The sequence below is a fragment of the Heloderma suspectum genome, chromosome 5, assembly GCF_057233095.1.
Source record: "Heloderma suspectum isolate Gila_16-S chromosome 5, 16-S_ref, whole genome shotgun sequence".
In the NCBI taxonomy this organism is placed as follows: Eukaryota; Metazoa; Chordata; class Lepidosauria; order Squamata; family Helodermatidae; genus Heloderma; species Heloderma suspectum.
This window is the reverse complement of record NC_139462.1, coordinates 46480767-46507279: the sequence shown is the minus strand read 5'-3', so window position 1 is coordinate 46507279 and position 26513 is coordinate 46480767. Positions and strand designations below refer to the sequence as shown.

Below are 26513 nucleotides of genomic sequence, written 5' to 3'. Positions count from 1 at the left end.
TTCTCTCTGTCACCTGAAGGCTCTTACGTGGAGTTGCCTCTGGTTCATAATAGCTTTGTGGTTATTTTGGCATTTTGTCCATAAAAGTCGTCAGCAAAGGAGATCGTTACCTTGTCGTGGTGGTCAGACTAAATACGATCCCTGGGGAAGGAAATGGCAACCCACCCCAGTATTCTTGCCATGAAAACTAAATGGATCAGTATAACCAGAGATATGTCGGTATACCATCGGAAGATGAGACTCCCAGGTCGGAAGATGGTCAAAATGCTACTGGGGAGGAACAGAGGATAAGTTCAAGTAGCCCCAGATGTGATGACACAGCTAGCTCAAAGCCGAAAGGACGGCTAGCAGCCAACGGTGCTGGTGGTGAATGACGAATCCGATGTTCTAAAGATCAACACACCATAGGCACCTGGAATGTAAGATCTATGAGCCAGGGCAAATTGGATGTGGTTATTGGGGAGATTTCAAGATTAAATATAGACATTTTGGGTGTCAGTGAACTGAAATGGACTGGAATGGGCCACTTCACATCAAATGACCACCAGATCTACTACTGTGGACAAGAGGACCACAGAAGAAATGGAGTAGCCTTCATAATTAATAATAAAGTGGCTAAAGCAGTGCTTGGATATAATCCAAAAAATGACAGAATGATCTCAATTCGAATTCAGGGTAAGCCATTTAACATCACAGTGATCCAAATATACGCCCCAACCACAGATGCTGAAAAAACAGAAGTAGATCAGTTCTATGAGGATCTGCAGCACCTACTGGATAGTATGCCAAAAAAAGATGTTATTTTCATTATAGGAGACTGGAATGCTAAGATGGGTAGTCGACACCTGGAATTACAGGCAAGCATGGTCTGGGAGAACAAAATGAAGCAGGACATAGGCTGATAGAATTTTGCCAAGACAACTCACTGTGCATAACAAAACACTCTCTTCCAACAACCTAAGAGATGACTTTATACATGGACTTCACCAGACGGTCAACACCGAAATCAGATTGACTACATCCTTTGTAGCCAAAGGTGGCAGACATCTATGCAGTTGGTAAAAACAAGACCTGGAGCTGATTGTAGTTCAGATCACGAACTTCTTATTGCACAATTTAGAATCAGACTAAAGAGAATAGGGAAGACCCACAGATCAGTTAGGTATGAGCTCACTAATATTCCTAATGAATATGCAGTGGAGGTGAAGAATAGATTTAAGGGACTAGATTTAGTAGATAGGGTCCCGGAAGAACTATGGACAGAAGTTCGCAACATTGTTCAGGAGGCGGCAACAAAAAACATCCCAAAGAAAAAGAAAACCAAGAAGGCAAGATGGCTGTCTGCTGAGACACTGGAAGTAGCCCAAGAAAGAAGGAAAGCAAAAGTAGGGATGTCAGAGAATTTCGCCACGAATCTCGGGGAGGCCGAATGCCAGCACATTCGGCCCCCCGAAATCAGTGGCGAAACGGTCTGCCCCCCCACGTCACCCCTGGGACGGGACTTACCTTGGGCAGATCTTCCTGGCGGCGGCGGCTCTGGCAGTGGTTCGGTGGTGGCGGCGGCGGCAGCAGCCGGTCTTCCGACCAGCTGCCGCCACCGCCATTTCCAGTTAAAAAAAAAAAAAAAAGTGATAGGCTACGTAAAGATTTACATAGCCTATCACGGCTAGATTTTTAAAAAACACCGTGATAGGCTACGTAAATGTTTACGTAGCCTATCATGGCTGATTTAAAATTAAAAAAAAAATGTGCGTACGCAAATGGCGGCGCCCATGGGCGCCGCCATTTGCGTTCCTTATTTTGGCACGTCTTAGTCTACGTAAACATTTACGTAGACTAAGACGACGAAAATAAGGTGAACGCGAGGTGAAAATAAGGTGAAAGCGTAGCGTCTACGATATTTGCATTCCCCTTATTTTCGCCGTCTTAGTCTATGTAAATGTTTACGTAGACTAAGATGTGTAAAATAAGGAACGCAAATATGGGCGCCGCCATTTGCGTACATGCGTTTTTTTTCTTTTAAATCAGCCGTGATAGGCTACATAAACATTTACGTAGCCTATCACAGCTGACTGCAGGGACGCAAACGGCGGTGGCTACGGCCGCCGCCATTTGTGTCCCTGCTAGCCAGCGGCTGGATGTTTCGGGGGGGAGGGATGGAGTGCCTCCCCCCCTGGCCAGAATTTCGGGGGGAAGGACGGAGCGCCTTCCACCCCACCTCGAATCAATTTCGCTAAAAGGTAAGTGACTTTCGTACATCCCTAAGCAAAAGGCAACAGTGATAGGGGGAGATATGCCCAATTAAATGCAAAATTCCAGAGGTTAGCCAGAAGAGATGAGGAATTATTTTTAAACAAGCAATGCACGGAAGTGGAAGAAGATAATAGAATAGGAGCGACAAGAGACCTCTTCCAGAAAATTAGAAACATCGGAGGTAAATTCCAGGCAAAAATGGGTATGATCAAAAACAAAGATGGCAAGGACCTAACAGAAGCAGAAGAGATCAAGAAAAGGTGGCAAGAATATATGGAAGATCTGTATAGGAAGGATAATAATATCGGGGATAGATTTGACAGTGTGGTCAGTGAGCTAGAGCCAGACATCCTGAAGAGTGAGGTTGAATGGGCTTTAAGAAGCATTGCTAATAACAAGGCAGCAGGAGATGACGGTATCCCAGCGGAACTGTTTAAAATCTTGCAAGATGATGCTGTCAAGGTGATGCATGCCATACGCCAGCAAATTTGGAAAACACAAGAATGGCCAACAGATTGGAAAAAATCAACTTATATCCCCATACCAAAAAAGGGAAGCACCAAAGAATGTTCAAACAATCGAACAGTGGCACTTATTTCACATGCCAGTAAGGTAATGCTCATGATCTTGCAAGGTAGACTTCAGCAATTCATGGAACGAGAATTGCCAGATGTACAAGCTGGGTTTAGAAAAGGCAGAGGAACTAGACCAAATTGGCAATATCCGCTGGATAATGGAGAAAGCCAGGGAGTTTCAGAAAAACATCTATTTCTGTTTTATTGACTATTCTAAAGCCTTTGACTGTGTGGATCATCACAAATTGTGGCAAGTTCTTGGTGGTATGGGGATACCAAGTCATCTTGTCTGCCTCCTGAGGAATCTGTATAACGACTAAGTAGCAACGGTAAGAACAGACCATGGATCAAGGGACTAGTTTAAGATTGGGAAAGGAGTAGGGATGTACGAAAGTTCCACCATGGATCTCGGGGAGGCCGAATGCCAGCGCATTTGACCCCCCGAAATCGGTGGTGGAACAGCCCGCCACCCCCCCGCCACCCCCCGGGATGGGACTTACCTTGGGCAGATTTTTCTGGCGGCAGCGGCTCCGGCAGTGGTGCGGCAGCGGCGGCCAGTCTTCCGACAGGCTGCCGCTGCCGCCATTTCCAGGTTAAAAAAAACAAAAAACAAAACAAAAAAACCTTATCGGCTACGTAAAGATTTACGTAGCCTATCACGGCTAGGTTTTAAAAAAAACCACCGTGATAGGTTACGTAAATGTTTACGTAGCCTATCACGGCTGACTTAAAACAACAAAAAAAACCAAATGTGCGTATGCAAATGGCGGCGGCAATGGCCACCGCCATTTGCGTTCCTTATTTTGGCACGACTTAGTCTACGTAAACATTTACATAGACTAAGACGGCGAAAATAAGGGGAACGCAAATAGCGTAGACGCTACGCTATTTGTGTTCCCCTTATTTTCGCCGTCTTAGTCTACGTAAATGTTTACGTAGACTAAGACGTGCCAAAATAAGGAACGCAAACGGCGGCGGCCATGGCTGCCACCATTTGCGTACGCATGTTTTTGTTTTGTTTTTTTAAATCAGCCGTGATAGGCTATGTAAACATTTACGTAGCCTATCACAGCTGACTGCAGGGACACAAACGGCGGCGGCTACGGCCGCCACCATTTGTGTCCCTGCTAGCCAGCGGCTGGATGTCCGGCTGCTGGCGGAGCCGGCCAGCGGCTCCGCAGAACTGCTGCAGAGCACAGCCGGCCGGCCAGGATTCTGGGGGGGGAGGAACGGAGCGCCTACCCCCCCGGTGAGGATTCCGGGGGGAGGGATGGAACGCCTCCCCCCCCACCATCAGCATAATCCCCGAAAGGTAAGTGATTTTCGTACATCCCTAGAAAGGAGTACGGCAGGGTTGTATACTCTCACCTTACCTATTCAACCTTTACACAGAACACATCATGCGATGTGCTGGGCTTGATTAAGCCAAGGCTGGAGTTAAAATCGCTGGAAGAAACATTAACAATCTCTGATATGCAGATGATACCACTTTGATGGCTGAAAGCGAGGAGGAGCTGAGGAACCTCATGACGAAGGTGAAAGAAGAAAGTGCAAAAGCTGGGTTGCAGTTAAACCTCAAAAAAAACAAGATTATGGCAAAAAAAGCTTGATTGACAACTGGCAAATAGAGGGAGAAAACGTAGAGGCAGTGACAGACTTTGTCTTTCTAGGTGCAAAGATTACTGCAGACGCTGCAGCCAGGAAATCAGAAGACGTTTACTTCTTGGGAGGACAGCAATGACAAATCTTGATAAAATAGTTAAGAGCAGAGACACCACACTGACAACAAAGGTCCGCATAGTTAAAGCAATGGTATTCCCCGTAGTAACCTATGGCTGCGAGAGCTGGACCATAAGGAAGGCTGAGCGAAGGAAGATAGATGCTTTTGAGCTGTGGTGCTGGAGGAAAATTCTGAGAGTGCCTTGGACTGCAAGAAGATCAAATCAGTCCATACTCCAGGAAATAAAGCCAGACTGCTCACTTGAGGGAAGGATATTCAAGGCAAAACTGAAGTACTTTGGCCACATAATGAGAAGACAGGATACCCTGGAGAAGATGCTGATGCTAGGGAAAGTGGAAGGCAAAAGGAAGAGGGGCCAGCCAAGGGCAAGGTGGATGGAAGATATTCTGGAGGTGACAGACTCGACCTTGGGGGAGCTGGGGGTGGCGACGGCCGACAGGAAGCTCTGGCGTGGGCTGGTCCATGAAGTCACAAAGAGTCGGAAGTGACTGAACAACAAACCATAACAAGTAGAAAACAGTGTACTTTTCACTTCCCCAAGTGATACGAAATACCTGAGGTAGTGCTGCTACAGGTTTTAGTTTACGTTTGACTTGCAGTGTCTTTGTAATATTTACACATATATAAGTGGGATGTAAATGCACTTCCTTAAGGTTTATTTGCATCAGTTCCACAGAGAGAACCAGCTAACTCCAGCCAGTAGTGTAGTGGCAAATTCAGAAGTGCAGGGTCCCTTCGTGACCGCCATAGCCATGCCCCTTCACAGCCACTCCCGCTTCTCAGATTGTACAACCTTGTAAGATATACAGCCTTCAGCTGGGACCCAAAAACAGCGCAGCTGAGAGTAAGGCAGGGGTATTTCAACTGGACGTCTGAGAAAAAATGCAGCGGTGTTAATCTTTTTTACCCACTTATATAAGCTTGCCCCTGCTCCAGGAAAGCTGGCCAATCAAGCACCAGTGAGATCTGCCTGGATTTAAAAAAAAAACCCATTTTAATTAGATTTCTCATTCATATACTAATGATAATTTCAGTTCTCTGTTTCATGATTATACAGTATAAAATCAAATAATCCAGATATTGCATAATAAATAGGAAAATAATACAAAGGTATTCTATCATATTCCTTTACCTTCATAAATATTCATATCAGGTTTAATTCATTGTTTGGATACCCAAGGTTGCCAATGTGTCTGGTCTGTATTGATTCCATTATTGGATATATGTTGACAGGTTTCTTTGGAAATTTCTGTTGAATCGCTTTTCCCTTCCCACTTTTTTTTTTTTTAATAACTGGTAAGTTTGTTCATGAACATTATTTTCCCCACCCTTCTCCATACTCCAGTAGTAGGCACCATACCTGTTCTCAATTCCTTCGCCAATAACTGGCGTGCTAAGGTTATCATGTATGTTAAAATTACTTGATGTTCTCTGTGAATTTGATTCACAAAATAGCCCAAATGTGCCGTGAGTGAGGATAGCTGGATCTCATATTCTATCACAAGTTTTATAGCTTGAAAAATATCTTGACAATATTATTTAATGGAGTTGCATTGCCACCAAATGTGAGCAAAAGTGTCTCTTCCCCTACCCCCCCCAATATCTGATACATTTTTGCAAGTTTGGCGAGGGTATAATACCACATATATAGCATCTTTTACAAATTCTCTCTTTAAGGTACATTCAATACAGCTCTTGTTGGTTTAATATAGATACATTGCCATTCTATATCAGAAGTATTAATATTACATTCTCTCTGGCACAACTGTTTTATTGAATTATTTCTCTTATCTTTCCCTTGCAAAATATATTTTGAACAATAACCCTTTTTGTCCATCCTAAATACCAATCTTAAAAGATAAAACAGGTCTGTTCGTATCTACCTGTCTGATAATAGTTTGAATGTAACTCCTAATTTGCAAATATTGATAAAATAGTAAATGCAAACTGGGGTGTCTTTGTACTAATTGAATATATGACATTATAGCTCCCTGAGAAATAAAATCCCCAAGTCTATAAATACTTCCATTAATCCAGTTAGAAAAGCTGTCTTCATTTCTAGACCTGCCTGAATAACACACCGTTTTTACCTATAGGCACCTGGGTTCACTGCAATTGCCCATCTCTCAGAGCAGCATAGTGTTTGCTGTGGTAACCTTCCTGACTTAGGGATCCCTACCAAAGAAGAAGAGAGAGCTGGGACAACCTCAGGCCACATTATTATGATTTATGTATCTTTTTAGCACCATCATTGTGCATGCTGCTTTACAGAGTAAAGAGTACAGGTTCATGCTTACAATCTAAAACTGATAAGGAAAAGCAGCAGTGGAAGGGAAGGTGGGGTAAGGTAAACAGAGAAGCAACATGTGGTTGTTTCATTTGCACATATGTAGGCATAGTGCGGGTTGAGTTATTATAGGGAGTGGACATTTGGGGGCTGTGCCAAAGGTGGGTTTTGTGGAGGGATTTGAATGAAGTAAGAGAAGTACCTTCGTGTTAGTATTCTGGGAGGCATTTCTGAGCATATGGGGGCAACAAAGGAGGAAGTATGGAGTTTTCTGAGGGAGCAGGATGCCTTCAGATGGTGGAGAGAAGTGGAGCTGCAGAAGTGAAGATCACTAACAAGCTTCTATTGGGATATAAGGGCAGGCAAGGTCATGGAGGGCTTTGAAGGAACGGGCAAGGAGCTTGTGCTGCGTCTTGGGAGTGGAAGGGAAGCCAGTGTAGGGCTCTAAGGCAAACCTCAGTTCATGCATTTCTGAACAATACTCATGCTTTAAATATGCTTTAGTAAGAGAAGCTAAAGTTACTATTTTATCATTTCTAATGCAGGGCTTATTTACAGGAGATATTATATGGAGATATTATCCCCACCCCTCCCCTCCCTCCCTCCCTCCCTCCCTCTCTCTCTCTCTCTCTCTCTCACACACACACACACACACACACACACCAGTCTCAGATTTGTTTACACAATTCAGGGTCTGTCCCAAAGGTGAATTAATTGAGTTCAGCCAGAGGAGGTCAACTGAAAAAAAAAATTGAGGGCCCTTGACTCACCTTACTGATAAGTGATCGGGTCAACAATAGCAAAGTTGTTATCTCGGTTGTAATAGGGTTTCATAGATCAGGGCTTTATAGAGTAATAAAATGAATTGTGGATAACCTAAAATAATCTGCAAGGGGGTGTGGCTGAATCAGTTTGAAAAGCCTTATTTCTGTGGATAACAAGCCATACCAGAGATAGCATTCCTTGAATCTTGATTGGTTGAACAAGCACCTCAGATGTGTTACTTATTCTTGCACTGATACCAGAGAATTAAATACTCAATATGCACATGTATGCTACATGTTTACTGGCACAGAGTGTCAGTTCTGTGACACCCTGGATGTCCCATATGGAACAACAGGTAGATGGATGGATGGATGGATGGATCCCGTACAGATCTATCCATCCATCTAGGACATCCAGATCTTGTGAGATTTTCTGGCACTAATCAGATGCAGCATTAGAACAGAACAAGTAACATGCTGAACACTGAGCGGCCAGCTTGGGCCCGTTTCTAGAACAGATAGAGTTTGCACACACAAGACTGAGAGGGCAGACAAAACTCTGGGATGGACTTGTGGTTTGAAACACAAGAGGGAAGTGTGCCTTCCTGTGCCACATGCTAACTCAAGAACTACAAGTCCCAAAGCTCCTTAGTTCCTGCTGACATTTCCTGAGCACTACTATGAGGAGCCAAAAGGTTATGGTGGCAGGAGGGAGGGAGAAGCGCCATAATAATCGGGGAACATATGAAATAAATGAGTTGGGTTTCTGGTCTTCAGAATTCATAAAAGAACTGAAGGTAGATACCTGCTAGAGGGTATAGGAACATCTGCTACTTGTGTATAATTACTATACATAGATGCTATACTGCCTTGTCAGGCTGTATATACAAATTAGGCAGCCAGAAATGTAAGGAGCTTAAACAAAGGAAGCTTAAAGAAGCTAAAGGACACTAATCAGTCCTCTAGTTTTTCAAAATGGACAGGGGCTTTCTTATCAATTTTTCACAATAGTCAAGGGGCGGTGGTACTGTGGATCGTGTATTTGGATCGTGTATTTCGCTGCACGCAGCTTCAGTTATTATCACCATAAGATTAAAAAAAAAAAAATGCAAAAGGGAGCAAACATAATTTCCATTCGTTTTAGGTTGAGGTTTATGTCTTTTTCTTGATTTATGCAACTGTACATATGTAGCAGCAGTACTTTCATGAGGAGCAATAAGAAAGAAAGGAGAATATGTCAGAATTCATGCCGGAGAGTTTTCTTTACAAATTTAACAAAGACCCTAGGATAGAGACAGAAACCAGAAACTAGATCTAAAACATCCGCACAGTTAGCCTAGTAGCGCCAGATAAACACAGTTTGAGATGACACATACAGGAGGTAATCTTAGCTCTAAGGAATAGCTGGTTGGATCCTGCACTGAACCATATGTAGTCAAACTGCACTGCTACTGATAGAAGCGAGTTCACTTGCAGTGCAGATGAATCCTGAAGAGCAGGATGGGTGGTTCACTTGCTTCCAGGTGAGCAAATGCTTTCTAGAATCAGGAAGAGAGCTAGAGCTGTTCAAAGCTCATTTTATACTTTCAACAGAAACATTCAAAACAACCAAGTGGCAAAGCATTTCCTGGACTATACCATTTTAGGCTGGGATATATGGGGACAGGATTGGCCTGTTGTTTAGGAAGAGCCCATCCCTCAGTGGTAGAGCACACCTTTTGTGTTTGCATTTATAAGGTCCTGTGTTGTCTCCGTTTCCAATTAAAGAATCTAAGACCTGTTCCCGAGACTTTGGGAAAGGTAACACCTGTCAAAATAAGCAATAGAGCTAAATTAGTGCTAAATTCATTTATCATACTTTATTCGTACATTTCAATTACTTTATTGGCTTTATAGAAATGTTTAAACAAGCAAATACGATGAAATAAGGTGTTTACATGATTTTGATAATTTATTCTCAAGTCTTTTTCTTTTTTTCTGGGCTTGGCTACAGCCATAGTGTCATTCGCCTTGTGCACTGCTGCATAGTAATTTTCCCTGGTCTTACTGAAATCTTATTTTATAACAAGCGCAAGGGTGATCTCTTTTTTAGAAAAGAATCTGTTGTCTATAAAAATATTTCCATTCTAGTAAGCCACAAAGTGAAAGAGTTCTGCATTCCTAACCCTTTCGGGTTGTACATCATTGTCTATTTTATCTCCCTGTGACAGTTAAATCTTCAAAAGTACCTGTAAAATCTCATGCAGCTGTCAACCTCCTGTTGGTTTGCTACTAGTGGATGAGAAAGACACATTCTTTCAAAGGATGGTTGGCCTGATTGCTAGTGACTTCTTTAGATCAAATGAATTACAACACCTAATAGGCTGATGATTGTGGGGAGCTGTAAAGAGAACCAAGCGCTGGGTTCTTAGGGGTCAGACATTTTAATGTTTCTTTTGGGGTAGAGGGGGGAGAAGCACGGATTCCATCCCATTAAAAACACAAGGGCCACAGTCCAACACAGAAGTAAACATAAGTGAATAACACTTTTTTTATTGTGCCCCAAAATATATCTTGGGGCTCTCCTAACCTAAGCAGGGAGTAATTATTTCTATAGTAAATGTGACTTATTTCCAAATAAATATATTTAGGTTTAGAGTGCCAAGTGGCTTACTTAGCTCCATCACATTTGGGGGCCTTAAAATTATTTACATCTTGAAAGTCACTCTAAAATATGTGGTCCTGTTTCTGCTGTAGTAAACGGCCAACGATGCATTAACTTCAATGGAACCAGGATTGCATGACCATTAAATTCATAATGTTTGTTTGTTTATTTATTGCTGTAATTCAATATTTCAGTGTTATACTACCTCGTGATGTTTCTTTTTAAGACCTCTAAATTTTTAAGACTCTACAAATTTGTGAAAGCTGTAACAACTGCACTCCCCAAACCCTGTTTTCTAAGCCAGAATATATTTCAAGCTCACCATTTAGCTGGAATTGATTTGGATGATTTATATCTATTTGGTTTGCAAAAATTGAGGATTATGTGAATGTTATGGTTTCCTTTTTTTCTCTGAGCATTTTGTAAGCAAAGAAGTTTACATAAATGAAATGACAGAAAGTCCTTAGCCAAACCTCAGTTATTCCAACAACCTTGCTATCTGTCTTCAAAGTGTATGTCCTGTGTGTGCTTAGAAAAATATTACCCCCATTTTTCTCACTTTGGATTCTCCATACCCTTGATGTTTCCTAGGCTGTTTGGATAGCTGGGTCATAATGTATTATATATTTCTTGAAAGCACAGGCAAATGGGTCATAAATGTGTAATGTTACATAGTGATACACATTTCTGCTGGGTTTAACTTACCAGGAAGAACTGTTTGATTGTCTACAGTCAACAGGAGATCGAAGTGTGCATTTTCTCTGTCTCTTTAAGACAAGGCGAGGTTGTGTAATTAGGCAAAACACCTAGGCTATGTAATTAGGTGAAAGAAACTTCTCAGCTATTGCCACAAAAGCTCCATTGGTTCAGTCAATTTTTCTCAGTTGATTAAATGTGTAAACAAATATTTTTGTATACCCTCTCTAAAGGGACATGGTTCGAAGTCTCTTCCAAACTTATAATGCTGTTCTCCTTTATCTTAACCTTTTCGCCCATTCATACTTGTTATTGCCTGCTGTCGTCACCTCACCCTATCTCTGCTTAGAAAAGCTCTCTTACAGCTTCCCTTGTGGACTGTTCTATTGATCACCTGGCAGGGGGTGTTGAATGTGCGATCCAGATGGCCCTCTCTCCCTCACCTCCCATGACCTCCTGCCCAGGAGAATTACCTTCATTTTGCAGATATGTTGTCATTGTGACTTGGTATTGCTGGTTTATAGTAGTGTTGGATTGGTGAGGTTTCTCTTCTCCCCTTAATCTGATTTAGGATACACTCTGGTCAGGAAACTTCAGAACTAAGGATTAATATTTAGTTTGGATTCCTCTTTTATCAGCAAGAATATATGTTGAGAGTGATGAAAGAAAAAGATCCTCGACCAAACTTAATCAGTTCCATATAGAAAATCTGTTTAACAGCATGTTGAAAGCAGTTCACTATATAACTGTATAACAGAGTAATAGTCTGAACTTCCAGTTCAGGCTATACCACTATAATCTGTGTTCCTGGGTTTCAGTAATCTGTGCAGGCATTGTGTGTTAATTCACAAACTCTGTCTGTCTGTCTGTCTGTCTCTCTCTCTCACACACACACACACACACGTTCACTAAGGAACTTATTTGTCCTTCAAGGAAGTATACAAAGAGGAATATAAGTGAAAATGCAACTGGTAGTTCATTGCAGCTCATGGGCCGTATTATGCCCACCTCTGTTAATTTAGGATAGTATTTATCTCAAGGCATGTTGTTGCTGATATGGAAAAATGCATCAAGGATTAATCCTGTGTAGAGTTACATTTTTAACTTTCAGTTTGTCTGATGCTTTCTTAGATACTTTCTAATACCCAGTTGCTCTGAAACATTCACCAGTAGCATTTTTTATTTGGTATTGTGATAAAACTGTGCAGATGCGTTAATTGCATCAATGGAAAACTATCAGTAGATGAGGTGAAGATGAAGACCTGAACAAATGGGAGGAAAGTTGTGTTCTTTATTTTATCCCATGCAGTTGCATTTTCGAAAAATGCAGTGGATAGATTCTTTCCACTTCCACATTAATACTTGTTAATGTTCCTTAGGCTGGAGTCCTGTGGTCCTTTGTATGCTCTCCAGGAGCCATATGATATGTTGGATCTCGTCCTCTGCGGGTGGAGAGGGAGGTCCACCCTTGGAAGGGGAGATCCAACCTTGGAACACTGCCCCTAGTCACCATGGAAGCCTCTATGGCTGGTGCTTCTCCACTGTCTAAAATCCAGGAGACAGGGGAAAGCATATATGAGGGTCAGGGCCTGGAGAGGCATGGATCTACAGGAACCGCAGCCCTCCCAGTCCCCAGACACACACCCAAACCAGCAGCAAATCTGTGTCAGCCCTGGAGCTGGGATAGACTAATTCCCTCCTGCTGAAACTAGTGGGAGGAAATTTGTGTTTTATTTTTGTTTTTTAACATTGGCCTGGAAAAGGGAAAACCACCAGCAAAAACATGGTTCCTCCCTCCTTCCACCCTGCCTGCATGAGCCTGGCAGGGCTTTGGAGGGGTGGAAAACCTCCTTTTCCAATCACTCCAGCAGTGGTAGCAGGATTTCCCTGCCGGGGTATGCTGCAGATTTATCTGGCGCAGGGTCCATAATTACATGTTGATTACAGATGAACCTTAACATTCTTTAAAAAAAATTAGTTTCATATTGAAAATGAAATATGCATCCATTTTAATACCCTGAATATGCCATTTTGCTTCCAAAGAAACCCCAAAATACATTACTATGTATTTATTTGCACCCATTTTTAAAAAATAAAAATAAAAATCATGCAATTTACATATTGCCTTTCTGTAAAAACTACCCAGGTTGACTTACACTAGTATTTATAATTTCCCCTAATAGTGAACTCAGTGCTCCCGTGCCAATGGAACTGGAGTCAAAATGGGATCACTGATGTTTCTCAGCCCCCACCCCCAAAGCCCAATGAGCACCAAGCATGTTTCGCAGCCTTCAGGCACCATGGAATGTTGGGTATCAGCTGGGAAAAAGGCCAGAATGTGCTTCTACTCTGGCAGCTAGAAGTTGCTTCATCTCTGGCAGATGGTTAGGGTCAGGCTGGTCTTCCCTTTGTCCTAGAGCCCTTCTTGAGAGGCAGGGCATGCACTCGCATGGTGGCCCTTGGTTCCTACCAAGCTGCCGTATACTGAGTCAGAGCATTGGTCCTTCTAGTTTAGTATGCTTCACTCCAGCCTTCCCCAACTTGGTGTCCTCCAGACTGCAACTCCCAGCCATTGGCCAGGCTAACTGAGGATGCTGGGACTTGCAGTCCAACATATCCGGAAGGCACCAGATTGGGAAAGGCTGGTCTAAGTTGACTGGCAGTGGCTCTCCAGGGTTTCAGATGGCATTCCGAAGAGTAGCCGGTGGCTGAACCTGGGACCTATATCATGCAAATCATATGATTTACCACTGAGCTACAGCCCTTCCCTAGAGTTCTTCCCATCATTTCTGCCATCCCAGGGCAACTAGAAGAGCAGAACAATGAGAACAAATTTCATTCAGTAAAGATTTAAAAACAACAGAAGTGAAAACAATGAAGAGCAAGACAAAACTACAGCCTATAGAGATATATATCTATATATTCAGTTATCCCACACCTTTATTCAGTCAGCTGAGTCATGCCTTCACTCTGTGAGTTGACAGTTGGAGATGGGGGTCTCCTCTGATGCAGCAGGGCTGACCATGGTACTGCTGCTAATAACCTGGGATGTGGTGCTTGTAGATAAATTTCCTAGCACCAGTGGGATTGATGATGTTGCCAGCAATGAGAAATGTCAAAGCCAGCACCTGTTTCATAGGTTTTCAGGAGAGCCCAAATAAAGGGTACATCTTGACAGTGTGGGGTGTGTGGAACATACTGATTTTGACCAGGAATGGGTTGCTTAATTATTTATATTACACTGCCTGGCACCCTCCAGATGTGTTGGACTCCCATAAGCTGGCTGGGGAATTATGGGAGTTTTAGTTAAACACATCTGGAGGGTGCCTGGTTGGGGAAGGATACTCTGAAACAGGGGTCCCTAAGCTTTTTGGACCTGTGGGGACATTAGGGAATCTGAAAAATTGCTGTGAGCACCACCACAAGGAAGTGGCTAGTCCCAGAACGGTTGCCGTTGGGGCCTGGCTAGTCAAAAGAGGTGTGGGGAGAGAAATAGAGAGGTTAGAGGCTAGGAGGGGGTGAAAATAGCAAGGCAAAGGGGTAGAGGGATGAGAAAGAGTGAGGTTAGAGGCTAAGAGGGGGAAGAAATAAAAGGTATGGGGGAGAGAAATAATAAAGATAGAGACTGGGAGTAGAAAGAAGCAGGAAGATAAAGGGGTGAGTGGGAGAGAAAGAGCAAGGTTGAGGGCTAGGAAAGGATAGAAAGAATAAGGCTAGTGGAAGGGAGAGAAATAGTGAGGAATGGGGTTAGGTGGAGAGAAAGAGCAAGGCTAGAGGCTGGAATGGAGAGATGGAGAGAACAAAGGGGAAAGGTCTATGTGGACAGAAGAAGATTGGGTGGGGCCAAGAAGCAACTCGTTCCTTCTCTTCCTGCTCACTGAACCATCAGTGGCAGGTTCAGGAACAGGAAGGCGCCCTAACATTTTCCACATTTTTTTAAAATTAAAAATAATTTTTTGAAGGGGGCAGGGAGTTTTGCACCCACTGTCGGAGGATGCTGTGGCATTGGGGACTATGCTCTAGAAGGCACTTACAGGGTCTTGCACAGACTATGAAGTTAGCTGATTGAGCTCACAAACCTTAGCCCACACATCTTTTCTGGAATGAAGTGATACTGGGGGTATTCAGTTTGAAGCAAATAAGTGGTGTGCTTAACCCTTCCGCTTATCACATCTTTTTAACTGCAGCACCAAAACTATTTTTTCCCTCCAGGTATTTCAAGTTCCAAAGCAACCACAGATAGGTCCCACAGCATGCAGCACGCTGGTGGAAATCTTAATGTGGTAGAGAATGAATATTTTTCCTTCATCCCCCAACCCATCCTATCCCACCCCAGCATCTCATATTCCAAAGCAGCCCCAGATCTCTTACAGCAGGCTTGCTGGTGGAAACGTCAGCGCTGCCTGATCAAAATAGCCAAGTGATCTAGCAGGTTGCGCTTTTTGCTTTGGCTGCCTGAAAAATTTGTGCTAAATGCGGTCACAGTTAACTGTAACTATGATTCTTTGGTGTCAAAGCCTAGATCTATTTTAGTTCACTGAGCTTTTTAGCTGTTTAATTACTCCAGTGTTTTATTCCTGTTACACGTTTTGTAATTTTGTATGGAGTTTGTTAATGGCCTTTGGCATGCAAATAAATGTCCTCTAACCCCTAAACAACCAGACTTGTGTGTTCATACATCACAAAACAACCCAGGAACAAGATGTTCCTGGGTTGTTAATTAAAAGCAGAGACTATGAGCTGATGCTTCACTTGTGCCCACAGTTTCTTGGTTAAACAACACAGGAGCTGTCTCCATGATACATGAACTAGGTCATTGTCAGGGATGAGTCCCAGCCCTCAGTTGTCTGACAGCTCCAATTCTGAGTCAGAATTAGAACTGCTAGGTCAAAGCCTGGGGGAGGGACCCTCCCTAGAGCACCTAGACCCTGGGAGAGAATCCTCTGAAGGCCTTGACAAACAGATAGTCCAGGCTCAGGCTCTGTCCCCTCCCTCCACCATGGGAACTCAAGTTTCCGAGGAGGAGGAGGAGGAGGAGGAAGAGAGGTGTGACATGAGAGATGCTAGGGTGCGGTGCAAAGCAAAGTGGGAAAAGTTAGGGGCAGGGCTCAGATGCTCAGTCAGGATAGCCACTCTTGGAAGCTAACGTAGGAGGGAGCCACCCTAAGGGAGGAGTATCACTGCGAAGCAAGCTTGGCTATGAGGTTCACACCCAAACTGCAGGTAACTTCTCTACCTTCTCATTCATCTCCTCTGCTTAGAGAATGTTGATTAGTGGTTTAGGGCCTGGGGCAGTCTGAGTTTCCTTGGATCTGCATTTGTAGAAAAGCTAGTCTCTAGCAAAGTAAAGTTTATTAGCCTGGAGCTTTATCTGTTGTGGTGTTGATTGCGAAGGGGAAAGCCGGTCCATTTCTGACAGCCATTTATATAATGGCTGATCAAGGCAGGTCATACCTGGCTTAAGATTTTGTTGTAAGATGACAGAGTCACCTTCTACTGGCGTCTGCTGGCCGCTGTTTAAGCATATAGGCTTGGATCCTAACTTTTCTCCTGGGAACAAAACATACTCATGGTCATAAAATGGGGCTTCCCACAGCAGCCCATGAAAATCTCTTGGAGGCTGAGCATCCCTTGGGAATGATGTGGTATGGTGAAGGGAGCTGCTGATGGAGGAGGGAGTTGCCCTTTCTTAAGTGGACAGAGGAGCAGCTTGGGTTCCAAGCTATCTCCTTTGGGTGCTATAAACACTGAGATTAATTTAGGAAGGACATTATGAACAGCTTTCACATCAGCCCTAAGCCAGTCCTTTAAAGCAAAGTTATTCTCTATAAACAAAGAATGAAGGGAGGGGGCTCAGCACTGAGCTGTCAGCACTCATCTGCTTGCAAACCTTTCCAAACTTTTCCCTTGAAATGTAAAAGCCTCAAAACATAAAAATGTCAACTGGATTAATTAAATGTTTGAGCCCCAACAGCTCCTGCAGTGTCCAAAGGATGACAGCATGGATTAGTGACACTGGGGGTCACGAGAGATAGTGTCACGTTTCAAACAGATGTGAAATTAGTAAATCAGAGAACTTGAGACAGCTTGCAGGCCTTGTTAAAAATATTTGTCCAAATCCTTACATTCAGAGTTAATGATCTAAGGCAGGGCAATTGGGGTGGGAGGAAAGAAAAACCCCCAATCCATTTTGCAAGGATGCCAATGCCATCTTTTCTGTTTGTTTCTTCAAGTGGCTGCATTCCCAACAGCATCAAAGTATACTTAAGACACTAGAACCCTGTTCTGTAACCCCTGTGTGTGTCCATGTGTGCATGCATGCACACACATACACACATGTAGTTTCTGGATCCTAAAAGGATAGTCTAAGTAGTTATATCTGAAAAACAAGTAAATGATGAAACAGAGATACATCTAAAACAGTTTAGTTAAATGTTTTGGCTTCCACCTTCCTCTGTAACAATTTGGGATTTCAGATGAACACTATGAGCTAAGGTGCAGTTTTTTAAAAAGAAAAATCAAAAGCTAGTTGAAATTAAGTGTTGTCTTCCAAATTGAGCCCATGGGGTGTTGGGGCTCTTCCTTATAATAATACTGGATCTAATAGTTGTTCCATAGGAAAGATGGTTGTGGCCATTAGAATGACAATGTTTTGATATGGGTTGCTCAATTTATTTTGGTCAAGATTACTGATTTGTGGTTTCCAAATTGTGTATGAAGGCTTTTACACCATACCTGGAAGTGGCATCCATGGTGTTTGCATTCAGTAGTGTTCATTGCATTGTTAGGTTTACAAGTAAAAATCTGTTTAATGAAATAGGTCTCACCAATTGCTCTGCTTTTAAAGGTAACTATTTCTCTAAAGTAGGAGCAGGTGATACAGTGATTGGATTCACGGTCATGTAACCCAGGATTGTTGATGGTTGGTTTTATTTCAGCTCTTATCAGTAACCTTTCTGGATGTGGAGGATAGCAGAAGGCAATGAAAGGATGCTTGCTTATGGCTTTTGCAAGATGTTGTGAATTGGCTACGAGTCAGTAGCTCTCCTTAATAGCCAGGTCAAAGTTGGGAGATGCCAGGTGGAAGTAACCATACAAGGGATAAAGTGTTATTTGTTGACATTTTCCTTGTGTCTGTTGGAGGAATGACTCTGCAGAATATAGATGCTCAGACTATGTTGCAATCAATGACATGTAGAGGATATCATCTGTGTAGAAAGTGTTTGTTGACTTTGCCAGGATTAGCATGGTTGTTGCAGATGCATTTAATTCTGAGGGCTGAAGAATAGTTTCTTTTGATAGTTTTGGATGACAGGAATTCCAGTTTTAGTAAACATGGGCGTTCATTGGTTTCATATACAAATGACTGACAATTTTGTTTTGATCAACGGTAAACAGAACATCTAACAATGGGATGTGTGCATTTGTGAATTTGAGAGTTGGCTGAACAAAATTGATACCATTTTAAAATTGCTCCAAGCTTTCTTTGCCGCTGGTCCAGATCACCAAGATGTTGTCAATTTATTGCCACCATACAAGTGGACTATTTTTCTGGTGTTTTTTTTTAAAGAATGGTTTGTTCCAATTTTTCCATATATAGACTGGCATAAGATGGAGCGATATCTTTGCCCATAGATGTGCCTTGTTTTTGTTGGTAGTGTTGCTGGTTCAATGTAAAGTTGTTGCAAGTAAGGATCAGTGCAGCTAAGGTGGTGATAACTGCTTTAGGAGGTTCATGGAAGTTTCTGCTATTTAGAAAGTAATTTAGAGTCTGAATATCATCATTACGTGGTATATTAGCATAAAGTGAAGTGACATCAAATGTTAGAAGTATAGTATTGGTGTCAAATTAGTATTGCTTCTTCAGGTCTTCAATTTTCCATAGAAAATCATGAGTGTCTTTGATGTATGATGGGATGTTTTTAACCATATCTTGTAACTATGTATCAATATATAGGGATATCCTTTCTGTAGCTGTGCTGTTGCCAAAATCAGTGGCAAAAAATTGCAACAAAAAATCTTCCAGTTGTCGAATTAAGACTGACACACAGACACACACCCCACACACACACCACCATGGCTTTACAGAGTACTAGAGGGTAGGTCTCTGCTCAAGGAATTTACAATAAAAAATTCAACAGAAGGGAAACAACCGAGGTATAGGAAGGAAGTGGAGGAGGCTGTTTCAGTTGCATGTGCTGAGGCTGAGTTACAGGCTGAGTTAACAGTAGGGCATGGGAATTAGGGGGTTGTGCCAAAGGCTTTGCAGAAAAGATGGGCTTTGAGGAGGGATTTGAAGGTTATTTATTTATTTTAAATATTCTTTGCAAATGATCATCAAGGTGATGATTCTTTACATAAGAAGTTTAAAAACAATTCAAGAACAGAATATTAGCACATTTAATTCAAAGCAAAACAGTATAAAAACACAATGAGCAAATAAAGTAGGAGACAAAATAAAACTCAAATTAAGTATAGCAAGCGGCAGGTCGCATATCAATTCCCCACAAAAGCTCAGGAAAATAAAATAGCTCTAACACGACACCTAAAAGATAATACAGTAGGCAAAGGTTTCTACGGAGAATATTCTGTAACTTAGACACCATCACAGAAAAGGCCCTGCCTCTGGTACTCACTGGCTTCCACAGATGGTGATCCTGTAAGCAGAGCCTCAGATGACGACCTCAGCAGACAGTCAGGGTCGTATGGAAGGTGGTAGTCCTTCAGATACCCAAGTCCCAGGCTGTTTATGGTTTTTTAGGTTAACTTTAAATTGCACTTTGAGTTGTACCTGGAGACAAACTGGAAGTTTGTGACAATATTTAAGCAGTGGTATGATATGTTCCTTGCAATGGGTCTACATTAACCTGGCCACCATATTCTAAATCAGTTAAAATGTCCAAATGCTTTTCAGAGACAGCCCAAATATAACACATGGCAGTAATCCATCCTAGAGGTTACTAAAGCATAGATAAACAGAAAGATACTCTTTTCTGAGGAATAGATACAGCTTATTCATTAATCAAAGTTGGTGAATGGTAATCTGCTGTGAACACCACTTGAGCATCATAAACAAGACCTTCACCAAACTTGATCCTTAGGGAAAATGCAATGACATCAAGAACAGGTCAAACTCCAACAGTCAGCTGAACCACATACCATCAGCACCTCTGTCTTGTCTGGACTGAGTTCCAGTATATTATCCCTTATGTCTAAGACATCTGCTGCTGTATACCTGAGTGATGTGAAAAGTTAAGACCTGGTGTTGTTGTGGTTACACCTACTAAGAAGATGGAGTTTTCATGACACGGTTCGTTTCATAAGATGGTCCTTTCATAAGGTGGTATTCTGTCAATTAGTCTGATGATGGAGTAATGCTGCCAAGTTGGAATGGACTTGCTGAAGCGAAGTGATGCTAACTTCCATTCTTGACATACATTTCATTCTGGATAAGCAATTCCATTCTAGACAGGCAGTACCATAGCTGATGGTACTGAAAGTCATTGAGATACTCAGAAGCATCTCCAAGCAATTGTCATCCAGTAGGGCAACCAAGCCAATGGGGTTCTGTTCTGGTGTACTGTGGTGTAATTGTGGTATACTCAGTTGTGATGTAATCAAGGTGGCTCCTTTTGAAGGACTTTTCAAGAACAGTCCTGTCACAGCATTGTACAATGCCTTTGACCTTTTTTTTTTTTTCATGGAACAGAACTTCCCAGATACTATACTGTCAGTCTCCTGGACTGGTGTATTTTATAGTTATAAACTATATCAATCTTGATTTGGAGGGAGGGGGTCACAGTAGGCTATAACACACTAAATAGATCTACTAGAAGTGTTGCAGTGGGATCCACTGCAGTAACATTCAGCTGATCTGTTGTTGTTTTTTTGTTAAATGAGACACACGAATAGAATGGATTGAGGTAATTAAATTGGATGGTGATACCCAGATGGCCCTAATGATGAACAGCTGTGAGGTCAGGGAAACATACTGTACTTTGAGAACAATTAATGCCTGTCCACAAAAGTGACCATAAACTAATCATAATAGAAGTCACCCTAGCCATCACAGTTGTCACCAGAAGCATGAGATGGATTATCATATTCAAATCTTGTTCAGACAACACCAAGCAGCTGTCCTTTTGATCATGTACTACATGATGAACATCTTTCTGTTCTTTGGTTTCTTATGTGCGTAGCTGCCTTAAAGCTTAGATGCCTCAGTCTCTCTGTCCTCCTTCACACACCCACAGACAGCACTATGGAAATAGTTTCAGTGTGGTGCAGTTTGGTGTATGCGCACTGCATGGATTATAACCATGTGGCTCTTGCCAAACATATGGACCTTTCCCAGGCCACTGCATGAACTAAACACAAACAACTGATCACATAAATATGCCTCCCTTTGACTCACACACATGCCGTGCTTCTTGGATCTTTTAACCTGGCCCTTTCTTTTATTTGGTCCATATTTTTTTAAACCCAGACCATGGTTTGAAGGCACATAATTCAGCAACCTGGGAGGGGAGTGGAAAGCTAAACAGTTCTGGGCCTGATCAGTGCCTGGATGGGAGACCATCTGAAAACTCTACTTACGCCATGTTGAACTCAGTGGGAGAAAAGGGATATAAATGTAATAGTGTATGATGATGGTGATGATGATCTTGTTTTCAGGTGAGCGTCCTTACCAGTGTCCTTACTGTGACAAAGCTTTCAGCAAGAATGATGGATTAAAAATGCACATTCGCACCCACACAAGGGTAAGTATGGATCGGTATCTCATCTTGTGATACAGCTGTTTGTTTGATAACCTAAAATGGGCAATGGAAAGAGGAAGAAAATGAGAGGACCTGGGCATCATCACAGTAGTGGATACTACTGTAATGTCTGTGCCATTAAAGTTTCTTCTACTAAATGGCAAGAAGACCCAGAGTACTTTCCCCTACTCATGACGCTAGAGACGTTTGCACTAACCTGGCCAGAAATCAGACTTAGTTTTCCTTAAGCACTGTATGATACTAAATCTCATGGTAAAAGGGTTGAACTTAGGGTGGTGTTGCCATCCTTTGGTTGCATAACAGATCTTCATGTTTTAATCCAAATAACCTCGTTCCTAAACAGAAAGCAGGGATTTCCACAGTCACTTCATTGAAGCCATGTGTGGGATGATGGTTTAAATATGTTTGAGACATTGTGACTGATTGTCAGATAAGATGATGGAATGTCACAAACCTCATCGCTTGCGACAAACACGTTATTGGAAATCCTTGCAGCCATGCTAAGTGTGATTAAAAATATACAAAACAGAAACAGAAGTCTGTTTGAACTCTCCAAGCTTAGTCCTGTGATGTTGTTTACACACTGGAGTTCTGAAATTTAAAAGTTGTGCTTGTTTATACCTGACTGACATTTTGTGTAACCTCTCACCAAATTATGGATCTTTCATTTCAAAATAATGCACACTGGTGCTGCGATGTAAGTGGTATAATCAACCACATTCACTTCAAACAAACAAGAACACAAAAAGAGTGCTCTTCAAATGAATAGATGACTATTTTACATTTTTCCCCACAGGGTGTAGTCGATTACATTGATTGCTTACTTACTTTATTTTCATCAAAGCAGGATAGGTTCAGTTATTGCTAGCAGCATGTCCTAGAGATACATCCCTCAAAATGTTGGCATAATCAAGACATTTCAGGCCCCAAACTGACGCCTATTTAAACTCTCTGTGGTTTCCTGCGTCATTGCACTTCACTTATACCATACATGCTTGCTGAGAACAGCTGCTTGCCATAGATGCCAGTAAATGGTGGATGAATGGTTCAGCAGCAGGGTCTTCATTGGCTGGCTAGCATAAACATGAAGGCTGTGTGGTTTATTAGTATATGGTAGCCTTTTTAATTTTACTATAATTTGCAAGAATACTATGATGCACATAACAAAAGCTGGGATTCTGAGCATCTTGAAAGAGACAGAGAGCTGTGTGCCTGTGAACCATATGTTGTCCATTGCTGCTTTTCGTATGTGAACATAGCAAAGAATTCCCCCGTTATGAATTATTGTGTAAAAAATGTTGGCAATCTTAACTTATTGCGCTATTCATTTAGTTTTAGTTGGCGCCAATAGGAGCTTTTTCTTCTGGGGCGAAGAGCTGCACGGGATGGCTTTTTGTAGGGACCACTGTGTAGGAGAAAAAGGTTAAATCTCCCCTCTCTGCATGCTGCAGTCCTGATGAAACCCTTGCACCTGCTAGTAATCTTTTTTTTTTTTTAAGTGATGGACTTTCTAATGACATATTTATGTCATGTGTAGCTTGGCCCTGGGTCATACTATTGGTGCATTTAGCTCAGGCCGAGCCCTTTCTCAGCCTTGGAACAGGAGATCTTTAAACTGGACCTTGGGTCTTCTACATACAAAACATGTGCTCTACCATAGAACTAAGTTCTAGGTTCCCTAGGAATGTTGTGATAATTTCCATCTCAGACAATAACAGAATGTGACAGCATCTGAGATTTTGACTGATTGCTCTTTATTATTTTATTTTTATTTACTTGCTTACTTACTTACAATATTTATATACTGCTCCACATCAAAAGATTTTGGAGTGGTGAACAGCAAGATAAAAGAATAAAACACCAGGTTAAAACGGTTATAACATTTTCAAAAGACAAATTCCGATACAGCTGAATTGAATAACCCGCTGCTGGTCACTCAAGGAAGGCATCTCAAAATAACATTGTGTTCAGGAGGTGCCAAAAGGAACACAACATTGGCACCTGCCTGACCTCCAAAGGTAGGGAATTCCACAGGAAGGGGGCCACCACACTGAAGGCTCTTCCTGGTGGACTCCAACCGGGCCATGGGTTATGGTTGCTATCTTTAGCTATGGTTGCTATGTTTAACCTTTAATGATATATTTTAAATCTTAAAGCAAAAGTACATTAAGTCTATAGTAATGGAACTTTCCTGTTTTTCTTTGAAGACTGACATTTGAACAAGAGTATGAATTATTGGTAACTGAACAGCATTGTACTGCTGTAAGGAAAGGCTTAACTCTCTTTTGGTAGAAAAATTGACTGTACCAATATTGGGTTCAAATGTGCCCCAAGAAAACTATACAAATAAAATACCTGCTGGAAGTAATTAACATCATATTGAGACTTTCCCCTTTTCATAGATAGATAGATATAGTACATTAGTCATTCAGATCAATAATACCCCATAATGTAAAGTACAAAACTTACACAAATGGTATCTGGGCTCTAATTGATCCCACAGTTTTTAAACTGAAAACAACATATTGTACCATTACCATACATATAACAGTCATGCAAGTATAGCAGTGCAATGATCATGAATTATGAATTACCAGTAAGAACAAGCAAGATTGCCAACAACAAATTGTGCATAGGCTGTTCAAGGAGTGTGCCAGTCACCACATCTCACAACTGTATCAGTAGGGCAGACAAAATGGTTACATGAAGGACATCGTTACTGTTTCTGTCATTGTATTGGTTGCAGTGATGACAAAGGCCCCTTTTCTAGAGATAGCAGTGGCAGGTCCTACCAGTTCTGAGACTGCCTCAATTGATGTCCCACGCAAGGTGACTGTGGCTAGGGATGTACGAATCCCACTCACCTGGGTCCGCAGGGGGGGGAGGTGATCTGTTCCTTCCCCCGGAATCTTTCCCGGCTGGCTCCGCTCCGCGGTGAGTCCGCGGAGCCGCCGGCTGGGTCCGTCTGCTGCCGGACTTCCGTCCACTGCCAGTCTGCGGATGCAAATGGTATCCGGCGTGGCAGACGCCATTTACGTCCCTACTCTTTGCCATGATAGGCTACGTAAATCTTTACGTAGTCTATCATGGCAAAGAGCAGGGACACAAATGGAGCGGAACGGATCACTCACCTCCACCACCCCGCGAAGTTTGCACCGGCGGGATCCTACCTGCCGCCAGGGGGGTCCAGGTCCATCCGCTGCCAGTCTGCGGACGCAAATGGCGTCTGGCGTAGCAGACGCCATTTGCATCCCTGCTCTTTGCCGTGATAGGCTACATAAATCTTTTTGCCATTTGCGTCCGCAGACCGGCTGTGGAAGGACACGGACCCGCCTAGTGGCAGGTAGGATCCGGCTGACGTGAACTTCGCGGGGTGGCGGAGGTAAGTGGTCCGTTCCGCCACAGACTCCAGGGGGGCCAGATTCTTAGAATCTGGCCTCATTGGAGTCCGTGGTGGAATTCTCCACCATCCCTAACTGTGGCCCTAGACTGAACCTAGGGTTTGATCAACTCTAGAACAAATCTACTAGGAAGAGACACCTTTTGGGGTGTTCACACCATCATGGGTTGTCCAACAAGCAATACAGGCATTTAGTGATATAGGCCATGCCCCCTCTTTAATGAGCTTCCGTCGTGCATTAAAAACGTGGTTGTTCAGGCAGGCATTTGGGGTGGGTGAGGGTATTTTAGAAAACGTTTTTATTGTAGAATTTTATTGTTTTAAACTGTTTTATTACATGCTGTGCATCGCCCAGAGTGGCTGGGTGACCAGCCAGATGGGCGATTAATAAATTTAATAATAAATAATAATAAATAAATATTAAAACAGTCCACTATATTTGAAAAAACACCATTGGCCACCATTTCATTTTACATTTACTGTCAGCCACTCAGAGAACATTCTATTTTAGGGCAGCATAAAAGTATAGAACTATGTATGTATGTATGTATGTAAGTATAAATAAAGAATGAATGAATGAATGAATGAATGGTTTTGCATGTGGAGACCATCTGGTCCCAAGTGTCTATACCACAGGAGTGGGCAACCTGTGGATCTCTAGATGCTTTGGCCTACAACTTCCACCAGCACTATCCAGCATAGCCATTTGTGAGGGATGATGGGAGCTGTAGTCCAAAACATCTAGAGGACCACAAATTGCCCACCCCTGCTATACCACCTTTTGTATTCACATCCAGCATCTTGGGCTTTACGTGCAATACTGGTTGCTTGACTGAGGATATGCTCATAGTATCTAACAGTTTGATAGCAGTTCTGGACATCTATTTCAGGGTGGGAGGGACTGAGTATCTTCCGCCCATTTCCCCCCTCTTTCCAGAATAGATGACCAGCTGAGAGTTGACCATATTATTGATAAGTTGATATGTATGTTCCTGCTCTTTCCCATCATTTGTTGAAATTAGGAATGTACAAATCAGCAAAATTCAAGGTCAGCAAAGTTCTCCAGATTCCATCTCAGAGCTCGTTCCAACTCAAGTCCATATCAGATTGTGAGCTTTGGGGTTTTCTTCCTCTTCACGTGCGAATCTGTGCGAATTTTCATGCACATTTCCCCAAATGTACGTGTCCATGTTTTGCAGCTTCCTACATGCAGGAATCTTTTTTATTTTTTTTTAATGGTGGAAATGTCGGCCATATGATCCCCCTGGAATCAGAATGGTATTGTGAACATACAGTCAGGGCCAGAAATATTGGAACAAGGATAGCTGTTTTGGCAGTTGGCCTTTGTACACCACCACATTGAAGTTGAAAGGAA

The 26513-nt window shown here is 42.4% G+C and overlaps 1 protein-coding gene across 4 annotated transcripts in view; it reads left to right on the top strand.

Annotated features, from left to right (window-relative positions):
* PRDM5 (PR/SET domain 5) overlaps window positions 1-26513 on the top strand; it is a 141933-nt gene that overhangs the window by 84886 nt on the left and 30534 nt on the right. For all 4 annotated transcript variants that reach the window (XM_084860256.1, XM_084860255.1, XM_084860254.1 and 1 more), the window contains one exon: window positions 21635-21720. In XM_084860256.1, coding sequence (XP_084716382.1) covers window positions 21635-21720 — 86 coding nt within the window. The remainder of the gene's footprint in view (window positions 1-21634; window positions 21721-26513) is intronic.